General features: G+C 36.1%; 1 protein-coding gene across 2 annotated transcripts; it reads left to right on the top strand.

Moving 5' to 3' along the window:
• The first annotated feature begins 3596 nt into the window (after window positions 1–3596).
• Window positions 3597–7456, top strand: LOC104595163 (putative serine/threonine-protein kinase WNK4). Of its 2 annotated transcripts, none has more exons than XM_019197356.2 (7): window positions 3597–4088; window positions 4656–4693; window positions 4879–5106; window positions 5234–5454; window positions 5696–5853; window positions 5987–6389; window positions 6484–7456. In XM_019197356.2, exons 1-7 carry the CDS (start codon window positions 4023–4025, stop codon window positions 7320–7322), a joined length of 1953 nt encoding a protein of 650 aa, XP_019052901.2. In that variant the 5' UTR covers window positions 3597–4022; the 3' UTR covers window positions 7323–7456. The 2 variants fall into 2 exon arrangements, with proteins under 2 accessions (XP_019052901.2, XP_088756374.1); XM_088900248.1 differs by having other exon boundaries at window positions 4656–4720.
• The last annotated feature ends 3823 nt before the right edge of the window (window positions 7457–11279 follow it).

Raw genomic sequence — 11279 nt, 5'->3', positions numbered from 1 at the left:
CCTTTCACATTTTCTAGGAATGATCAATGTTCTGATCATTCCCAAACGGAAATACAAATTATCCCTGACGGAAGAAGGGGCAGTAAAGTGGTTGCAAATGATAGTGGTATTTTAATAATATTAGGGATGGCAATGGAGCGGGTTCGGAGAGGGTTTTATAAATTTTAGACTCTACTCACTTCCTTAAACCTCTCAATTCATACCTGCCCCAAAACTCGTAGTGGGTTGGATTTTGAGAATCCAAACTCTAGTCGCACATAATAATACAAAACCCTCCCCGACCCTATTCTTCCTGATTTCAAGGGTAGGGTGGGTTGAATTTAAAACCTATATCTAATTTCCTATTATTTTTTGTCGTATATATGTAATAAATAAGTAAAATAAGACAAATAAACAAAAAAAAAATCCAATTATTTGATTAAGACATGTAGAAAACACATGAACTATCAATTATCTTTCATATAAAATTCAAAATTTCATTAAATTCAACACTTGATACATAAAGTTTATATGCTTTCCAACAATATGCAGGTCAAGGAGGGTTGGATTTAACCTAATACCGTACTCTACCTGTACCCGTACCCATATAGGTTGTAGAATCCTAAAACACATCCCTGCCCCAAAACCCATCCTTTAAGGAAAAAAAACCCACCCCGTTGGGTGAGGTAGGAGAAGGTACCCACCGGATAGGATAGAAATTACCATCCTAAATAATAAGCAAACTAAAGATAGGTTTTAGTAAATATATGCAACTATAGGAGTGTCTAAGTAAATGACTCAAACGCAACCAAAAAACATAATCATAAATTTTTTTCCAAGAATTGAATAAATCACTCAATCTACATTCAACCAATATTGGCACTTGAGGAGGGTGGGTCATTCGTAAACTCTCTTGTTAGATGTAGTAAAGATTGGGATCAAATCCCATTGCCACCAGGGTTGAGGGATTATGGGTAATAGGCCACTCCCCATAGTATAGCAGCACTTTTAAGTAAAAAAGTTAAAAAGAAAAAGAAAAAAAAAATTGATATTGTCAGCCGAGAAATAAAGATCCCCCAATTTGTTTTGGAGAAGTACGAAAACACCCAATGCAGAATTCTGAATTCCACCCCCCCCCCCCTACTACTAGCCCTCTCCCCCTATAAACCACATCCTACCCATGAATTTGGCATCAATTCATGGTCAGGATGCATTCCCCTTGTATTATGGGGCTATAAAATTCTGATTTGGGCTGATTGGTCATTCTCCCTTTTTTTTTTCTTTTGGCTGCATAGGGCAGCACAACGGGAATAGCCCTTCCCCCCAACCCTAGTGTCGTCGGGACTTGATACCAAGTCTCTACTACAACCTGCTGGAGGCCTTACAACCAACTAGTTGGCACCTTCCTTCTTGTCTTCTTTGTTGTTTCAACAAAAAAAGAAAAAAAAAAACAAGAGTAAATTGCATGTTACTACTCTGTACTCCCTCCCTCCCCTCCCCCCAAGCTTTCATTTTCAACAAAAATCCTTGTAAACTTTCATATTCTATTACTTTGCCCCCTTCTATTAATTAGATTGATGGAAGAAACTAATTTATTAAAATGCCTTTTCAAATTCCTTATGGCCAAAGGGATGACATGACAAAGCACATTATCTCTTTATCGTGGTTTTTAAAACCGGACCAGATCGGATGGTCGGACTAGAAAAATCGAGAACCAGTTCCATTTTTCCTTAGAATCGTTTTTTTTTTTCAAAACCATTGAACTGGCTAGTTAATCGTTCGAACGATTTTAACCGTTTTTCAATTTTTTTAATTTTTTTATTTTTTTGTCAGAACGGGCCGACCGTTCGACCCAATAACCAAACCCCTAACCGGTTCAGTCACTGGGTCGGTTTTAGAAACCATGCTCTTTATCACCAACTTTGGATGAGAACTGAGAAACAAAAAGAAAGAAACATGCATTAAGGAGTTTACACAAACTCGAATAGAGTTCAACCAACCGTGGGCTGGCTCATCGGTGTATTAACTGGTTTGTTCCAGCATTGACAGAATCCATGTAAACTTTCATATTCCCTGTTAATTAGATTGATGGAAGGAATCAATTTACTAAAATGCCCTTTAGAATTCCATGTGACCAAAGGGATGACATGATAAATCACATTATCTTATCTCTTTATCACTGGCTTTGGGTGAGAAACAAAAAAGAAAAAGAAGCATGCGTTAAAGAGTTTACACAAACTTGAATAGAGTTCAACCAACTGAGGGTTGTTTGGCTCGTTGATGTATTATCTGATTTGTTTCAATATTGACACAGAATCAAATCCTGCATCCAGTACTGGGGAAAAAAGGGGTCAGGGGGTACACAAAAAAAAAATCTCAAAACATGCTCTGAATAGTGAAAACAATAGCACACCAAGAAGAACCCAAATTTGGACGATTCTTCGGGCCGGCATCAGAGAGTACTTCTTGATTATGAATTATAATGTTTCTTATCGTGAAAAATAAAAAAGGCGAAGCCGACAAAATATGGCGTCGCCCGGACTCGAACCGGAGACCTTCAGTGTGTTAGACTGACGTGATAAAATTATTTTTAATACGCTGCAAAAAAAAATTGTTTAATCGTCGCTCTTGTTTTTCTAATTCCACTATTTATTATTTATATATTCATATTTAATGAATTAAATTTATTTAAAATATCTTCTCTCCATTTGAAATTTATTTTGGCGAGAGGCAACATTTGGCCCCTAAATTATACCGAAAATTATGACATAGATGAACAAAATTAAGATTTCTAGTGGAATTTGATCCCAAGTCTCGACAAAGATCAGAATAGGGTGGGGTTAATAGTACTGGACAAAATTATAAATCCAAAACCTTTCCAGTTAAGAGTCAGGTCTATTGGGTCCATACTCGATTATACTGAAAACTAAATAATGATTTAAAATTTAAATTTTAACAATACAACCTTAATAAAAGTGATAGAAAAATACTAAATCATTTATATGTTAATAAATAAAATAATTTAAACTAATATTCTCTTATTTATTATCTATAAAATTTATCATTTCAAACATAAAATATGAGAAAAGTTATAAAAGAACTAAGAAAATATTATATAAATTTAATAAAATAATCAACTCTGGGCCTAAATTGGTTTGAGACAAATAAGAACCAAAACCATTATAATCGGTTTGATGAATTTGGATGACCTAACCCATTGACAACCATACCCAACATAACATGGAGGGACAATGAATGAGACTGACCGGTGTTATCAGATAGGTCAGTTACTGATCAGTGGATATTTACAAATAATGGTTATGTATAATATGATGCAGACATAGAGAGAGAGAGAGAGTATTAACCAATTTAGGCAAGTTCGTTGTATGGTATTTTTATCATCCAACGTGAAAACAATCGAAGATCACTAATTTTGTGGCAAATGAGTTTTGTTAGGAAAATTTTCAAGAAAAGAAAAAAGAAAAGTGCTTGGTGGGTAACTTGACCCGTGTATTCCATGGTTAGAACGATCAACGAGAACCTCCCAATCCTTGTATCTCAGTGTTGGACTTGTGCATTTCCTCCTTGTGATTACGGCCTATTTATGCTTTTAATTTTTGGGTTTTCAATTCACCCCTCTTTCTATTTCTCCCATGTCTCTACCTAATAGTACTTGATCTCTAAGACTTTAAACCTTCCTTCCGTCTTTTCCATCTCTAGATGTTGTCTCTTTGAATTTAAAGAACAAAGGAAGGTAAGGGAATTTAAAATAAAAGAAAAGATGGTTAATGAGATTCAGGTTCTGGGTTTTGTATGAGGATGGATGAATTCTTATGCATTACCATAGTTGGGGCTATGGAGTTGGATTCATCTGATACCACAATTGCAATTGAATGCCGGTTTCACCTGGCATCGGCATTCGATTCTTATTCTGCTGCATCTGAGGCATTTTCAGACCAACCTCATCAAATCCCAACGGGACTCCAACAACTGCTCTGAAAGTTGGGGGTTTCCTCCTGGTAGCTGTTTCAGTCATTATCAAGATGTGTAAAATGGAGCTTGCTGATGTTGACTACGTCGAGAAAGATCCAAGTGGTCGATATGTTCGGGTATTAACTCTCTCTCTCTGAAATTGGCATCAAAACTACTTATAATTCAAGAATCGAACAGTAAGCTACAATTGCTCACAATTTCCTAGTTGCTCATTAAACATGTACTGACATGGAAAATGCTTTGTTCATATGCTTCTACAGAATTTTATTTAGGCCGAGTTTGGAAGGAGTATAAATGCAAATATGTAAAATGCAAAACCTTATATTTTGTATATATTTACGTTGTACATATTTGTATTTATACTCCTTCCAAACTGAACCTTAATTTATTTGTTATGAATGCAATTGCATGACTGCTGCCTGCTGCTCAGTATCAAATTTATCGAGGGTACAGAACCCGACCCATACATGTTTGCAAATAATTGTAAATGGCATTTTATATTCCTTAATTATATTTGGTAGTTTTGCTGCAGTGTCGGAGTTTTTTTTTTTAGTTTTGTTTGTTGTTGGTTTGTTTGCTCTTGGCTTAGTCTTGTATCTTTTTTCTGTTTTTAATGAATATGTTTTTCTACCCAAAAAAAAAAAAGAATTCTTATACAGTCTCCCTTTTTTGGTTCTTTTCAGTATGATGAAGTCCTGGGCAGGGGAGCATTCAAAACTGTGTATCCTTTGGAGACCTATCTTAATTGGTTTTTTTTTTCTCTCTCAACCCTCTCTCTCTCTCTCTCTCTCTCTCTTAGTACTCTGCACTTAATTTGCTTTTTAATTAATTAGTACTGTAAAATGTTTGTATTTTGTAATGGTGTGAATAAAATAGTATATATGGTTCCTTAATCATTAAATGCAGTTACAAGGCATTCGATGAAACTGATGGAGTAGAGGTCGCTTGGTGCCAAATGAAGATCGATGATGTGTTGCAGTCACCAGAAGCCATGGAAAGGCTCTATTTAGAAGTTTACTTGTTAAAATCATTGAAACATGACAATATTCTTAAGCTATACAACTCGTGGGTAGATGAAAAGAAGAAAACAGTTAATATGATTACCGAGTTATTTACCTCAGGGAATTTGAGGCAGTAAGTTACCAAGTTCCTTATTGACTCTTCTGCATCTTATTTTTCTAAATTCTAATTTAATTTGTTTTAGCTGTCTTCATTGCTCTCGACATTCTTCAAAATTCATCAATCTCCTCTTGGATGGTAGGTATCGTAAGAAGCACAAGAATGTAGATATAAGAGCTATAAAAAACTGGGCGAGGCAGATTCTCCAAGGACTGAATTATCTTCATAGTCATAATCCACCTATTCTCCACAGAGATCTGAAATGTGACAATATTTTTGTCAACGGAAATCATGGAGAAGTTAAAATTGGGGACCTTGGATTGGCTATTGCTATGAGCCAACCTACTGCCCGAAGTGTCATTGGTAAATAATTTACCATAAATTTCCTTCTCTTTTATCTTCTTTTTTCGTTGTCACTATACTTGTTCGCATTTAATCAAAATCAGTCCAGCTTGAACATCCCGAAGCTCAACCATAACTGCATGGGGGTCGATTAGATGAACCCTGTTCTGCAATTCCATTCTCCGTTCATCAATGCCATTTGCACACCCTACTCTGTATGTGGGTGTTCTCTTTTTCTCATTTTGGTCATATGTATATATAGGTACCCCTGAATTCATGGCCCCAGAGCTTTATGAAGAGGAGTACAATGAACTAGTTGACATATATTCTTTTGGTATGTGCATATTAGAGATGGTAACATTTGAGTATCCCTATAGTGAATGCAAGAATCCAGCTCAAATTTATAAGAAGGTTACATCAGTAAGTTTCCCCCAATCGATGATCACCAGCATCTGTGCACTGTGATTCTTAATTTGATTAATAACCAGGCCATTATGTAATGTAGAGTTTTTTAATTTAGAAACAAGTTTCTTTTTAACATTTTCTCTTGCAGGGAATAAAGCCTGCCTCCCTTTCTAAAGTTAGAGATCCCCAAGTAAAGCAATTCATTGAGAAGTGTCTGCTTCCAGCCTCAGAAAGATTGCCTGCAAGAGAACTACTACAAGATCCATTCCTCCAATGTGGCAACGAAAAGGGACAAACTTTTGAACCTACGCAGTTGCCAAATGTCCTTCCTAAACCAATCGACTTCCACAAGTCTAGGTCTCTTCCCATGGACATGGATTCTGAACACAAGAAGATTGCTACTACTGCACACATGGCAAATGAATATAGAAATCCACAAGTACCCACTTTGGAATTTCAAAGGATGAACAAAAATCATGAGTTCAGGCTCAGAGGAGAGAAGGAGGATGATAACTCAATATCATTAACTCTGCGTATTGCTGGCTTAAGTGGTAAGTGAATTTGTCTTATAAAGCTGTGCAATTTTTTTCTTCTTTTTTGTTCTTGTTGTATCTTAATATGGACTTAAATTCGTCTTACTGACAGGTCAAGTGAGAAACATTCATTTCCTTTTTTACCTAGATACTGATACAGCACTTTCAGTAGCTAGTGAAATGGTCGAACAACTTGATTTATCAGATCAAGATGTGACCTTCATAGCTGAGTTCATTGATTACTTGATTATTAGACTTGTTCCTACTTGGAAGCCTTCAGCTGACATTTCTTCCGTTGGAGCAAAATGTTCATTCATTGATGGACCTGAAAACAGCTCAATGACACATCCTTGGGAGTCGATGCCTGTCAATTTTCTGCCCAAGGCAGTGGTTGAGAAAAATCCTCCATTGAAGCCAAACAGAAATTCTCATGCTGACCGTTCAAGTTATTTTGATGGTTATAGTTTTAAGAGAGTCCACTCTCAAGAATCAATTTTTTCAATGTTATCAGCCGAGTACAGTGCCAGACTAGACTTGGTTACTAACAGTAATAAATCAATAGATTGTGTTGGTTATGGTATTGAAGGAAGTTACAAGAGCTCGAATGGATCCGGACCTGAGATCAACTTTGCAGTTGTAGATTATGGTGGCTGTAAAACCAAAACAGTTGGTGATGATGCTAGTGTAGGTGTTGAGATGAATGAATATGCAAAGAACACGGAAGTGTCTTTTTCTGATTTAGGTTTAAATTCTAGTGTTTCAAGCTTGCCAAGCATTGCTTCTTCTTTATCTCTTGTAGATAAAGATCAAGATAGTGAGCTAAAGTTCGAGATTGAGGCAATAGAATCACACTATCAACAATGGTTTCATGAACTCACAAAGATGAGACTAGAGGCACTGGAGGGTGCAAGAAAGAGGTGGATCACGAAGAAACAGCTTATAGCTCATTGATGATGTAATTTGGCTACAACAAAAAACAAATACCATTTTTGTACTTGGAAACTGGGAAGTTGTTCCCATGTTTTTGTAATGTACATGTATATTAATATTCTCATAAATAGAATTACCCACAGTTGATTTAGAAATATGACTAAAATCATCATTATAAAGAATTACAATTTTGTGGGGTTCTCATGATCTTATTATTTGGTATGCTATTAAGGTTACCTTTGTGATCATGAAATAGTCTCTCTGAAAAGTTTCTCATTTCATGAAAAATCAATTTATCGGAACTTTTTTGGATCAATAACTACCACAAAAAAAATGGATAAGATTTTATTAAGTGGAATTGAGCATTCAGCATTGGGGTTGTAATCAAAATGGAATTAAAATTTACAGTTACAACTATAATTCTTTTGCATCAAGAAAAATAATTTTTATCCAATAATCATGCTAAGAGAGCACATTACTTGTCATGCATTCTGAAGCTTATCAGTCCTCAGCACAAAATGCAGCATTCTAATAAGGGTTATAATTTAAATTCTATTTTGTTGCCAAGAAAATAAAAGAATGTGACAAAATTAATGAAATTAAAAAAAAATGAGATGTTGCAGGTTTTGTTGGCCAGACTTTATGTTCAGAAAAACAAGACATTTTTTCCAACAAAACATAGACAAGTTTGACTTCTCTATACTTTAAGAGACTGGTTTTGACAACATAGCTCTATCATTGAGGGAGTATCGGGGAAAACAACAATTTTACATGAGTCCTATGCCCCCCCCAACCCTGGATTATCTATACTGTATATTTTAAGAGACAATTACACAGCATTCCTCGTATTTTTTTTCTTTTCTCAATAAATATTAAACCTCAATCTGCAGATGAGAACAGCCGCATATTTTTCTCCTTTTTCTTATTTTTGTCTGTTTATATTTTTTTCTATCAAATGACCAATCATTACAGTTCACCTCTCTCTTAACCTCTTTCAATTCCTAAACCTGAGTTGTTAGGGGTTAAGCATCTTCTTTGTGTGCTTATATGTAGAAACAGTAATTGTAATCATATGATTAGGAGATACCTTTGCATAGAAGACCTCGAAACAGAGCCGTCATCCACAAGGCATCTGATGTCAGTTAAGAATCTTCAAAAGGAATGAGGTTCATTGATTCATTCATTATTAAATTGCATTGTTTTTTTACCATTTTATGACCTAAACTATTACTGCAAGCTCCTTTTTATCACTAAACCATGGGCTCTGTTCATCCAAAAGCGTTAGAAGACAGTCACAGAGATACTAGTACATTACATTCATTTCATACAGTTCAATTTCTTTTATTCAGCAGCTTCAATTGGAGACTTATTATGCCATCTTAAGTTCATATGTTTCTTCTTCTTTTAAATTTCGATTGGCAATGAGGGAAAACGTAACCAAGATCATTTGTTTTTTCTGGCTGTGCAATTGCATCCTTTTTTTCTTTCTTGGATGGGGGAAATTTATAGTAGAATTGCATTCAGAGACATCTTTTTATGTGTAAAATATTATTATCCTTTAGTCTCACCAAGAACACCATGATACTTACCAGTTAACTTTTAACTCATTAATTAATAAAATAACTTAAACAGAGCTGCTTAATTTTGTTCAAGACGGTTTGTAATGCATAGACTTTTGAGTCGATGGGCTCCTTGGGTTTCTTTTGATCTGCTTTGATCTTTTGTTTTGCATTTTGTAGTCAGACATATTGTAACGTGTAGGTCCTTCCACATCCAACAGGTACCACACAATGAGTAGGATACTTTTGCTGAGTATAGATACAAATACATCTAGATAGAAGTGAAATTGACTTATGAATCTTTCACGAGGCAGCAAGGTCATGGTCAAAGGCTACAAGCTGCCTAATTACCAGGTCTATAGTCCTTTGCTAATTCTTCCATTTCAATCCTCCCCTTTCATAAATTTTATTTCTAAAAAAATATCAATTTCCACAAAATGGGCTGCTCTAGTTAGTATTTGTTGAAATAATTTATTTTATTTTGTTAGGGTCTGTTTGGTTGGTTAAAGCTTTTTTATTTTTTCTGTTATTGTACTTCACTTACAGCAGGGGCACAAGGGTCTTTTCCCTTCTTATTTTTGTCACCCTATATATTATAATAAAATAATAATTTATTTTATTTTGTTAGGGTCTGTGGTTGGTTAAAGCTTTTTTATTTTTTCTGTTATTGTACTTCACTTACAGCAGGGGCACAAGGGTCTTTTCCCTTCTTATTTTTGTCGCCCTATATATTATAATAAAATCTGGCGCCGCCAACACTGTTCTATTGCCTCCAACCTTTCTTCTTTCCTTCTTTCTTCTTCTCTTCTCTTCTCTTTTCTTCTCTTCTTCCTTATTTTTCAATCGGATTTATTGCCAAGATGGTATCAGAGCAAGGCTATTGAATCTGGGCAATCAAAGTTTCTTCTTCAAGTTGCTGAATCTAGGCGGAACAGAGGATTGAATCTGGGTTGATCGAATCAGATCTGCAACTGGTACAGCCCTAATTCGTGTACCAAGAGGAAAACGAATGAATCTGAACCACTGAATGCCAGCAAACCCTTGTGAGGTTTATACCTCTTTTTGTTTTGGATCGTGTGATCCTGTACCTGTGAAAAGGTGGCTGTAGGTCACGGATGACCTGTTTTCTCTGCTTGTTAGCTTGATTTCATGTGTGCAAGGATCTCTCTTAATGATCAATGCTTGTAGACCTTCTGGAAAACTAGTAGGCTGGGACTGTTATTCTGTACAGGTCTGAAAAATCAGTTTTGTCATATTTTTTCTGGAAATCGGTGTTGTTCTTGTGCTCAGATTAAGTCCAAAACTGAAGTGTGTGTGGACTGGTCACTTGTGTGTGGGGCTTTTTTTCTGGTATAAGGATCCTAAGTTGAGAGTTTAGATCAAAAATTCTGTGTTGACCATGTTGTCTGAGAATTCTGCTACTTTAGGGGTTTCAAGAAGTCAAAATGGAGTAAGTGGTGGAATGGATATGAGTTTCCCCATGGCTGTTATTCCCTTTGATGGTCTGAACTACCTTGAATGGTCTAGGGGAATAAAACTCTACATCACTGCTAGGGGGAAAATATGATACATCAATGAGAAAGTGAAGGAACCGAAGAATGGAAGTGTTGAATATGATAGGCGGAACCAAGAAAATAGTATGGTGATGTCATGGCTCTTGGTTTCCATGTTGCCACAAGTAAGAAAGACTTTTATATGGGGCTGAAACTACTTGTGAAATATGGGAACAAGCAAAGTCCACCTATTCAGAGCAAAGACACTATGCCAAGATATACCAATTGCAAGCTGAATCCCCTACTTGCAAGCAAGGGGAGAGGAGTCTCTCAGTGTACTATTCAGATCTGACATCGATATGGAAAGAACTTGATCACTATCAAAATGTGAATTGGAAGTGCTATGAAGATGCAAGGGCATACAAGTCGCTTGTATCTCAGCAACGGGTATTTGCTTTTCTCTTGGGGCTGAATCCTTCATATGAGTCCATCAGGGTGCAGATCTTGGGAAGTAAAGACTTGCCATCAATTCAGGAGGTTTATGCCTTAGTTCAGTCAGAAGAGAGTAGAAGAAGTGTGATGAATTGTACAGAGAGGGAACCAGTTGCCCTAGCTGTCCGGGGAAGCTCAGATACTAATGTTGGAGGTACTTTTAAGAAGGGTGACTCTTAGAAGAGAATAGATGATAAGAGTAAACTTTGGTGCACTCACTACCAAAAGATAAGACACACCAGAGATACATGTTGGAATCTCCATGGAAAACCTAAATGGGCACAAGATTTGGGTAAGAAGTCAACAATTGATCAGGGCAAGAAACCAAGTCAGCAAAATCAGAAAAAGTATAACTCAACTAATATGGCATCTCAAGAGACTAGTCCCATGGTAACTCAGGATAGGCATCCCAGTTTTGACCCTAAGGAAGAGAC

The sequence above is a fragment of the Nelumbo nucifera genome, chromosome 3 (genome assembly GCF_055504915.1).
Source record: "Nelumbo nucifera cultivar China Antique chromosome 3, China Antique-T2T, whole genome shotgun sequence".
Taxonomy (NCBI): domain Eukaryota; kingdom Viridiplantae; phylum Streptophyta; class Magnoliopsida; order Proteales; family Nelumbonaceae; genus Nelumbo; species Nelumbo nucifera.
This window is presented reverse-complemented; position numbering and strand designations above follow the sequence as displayed.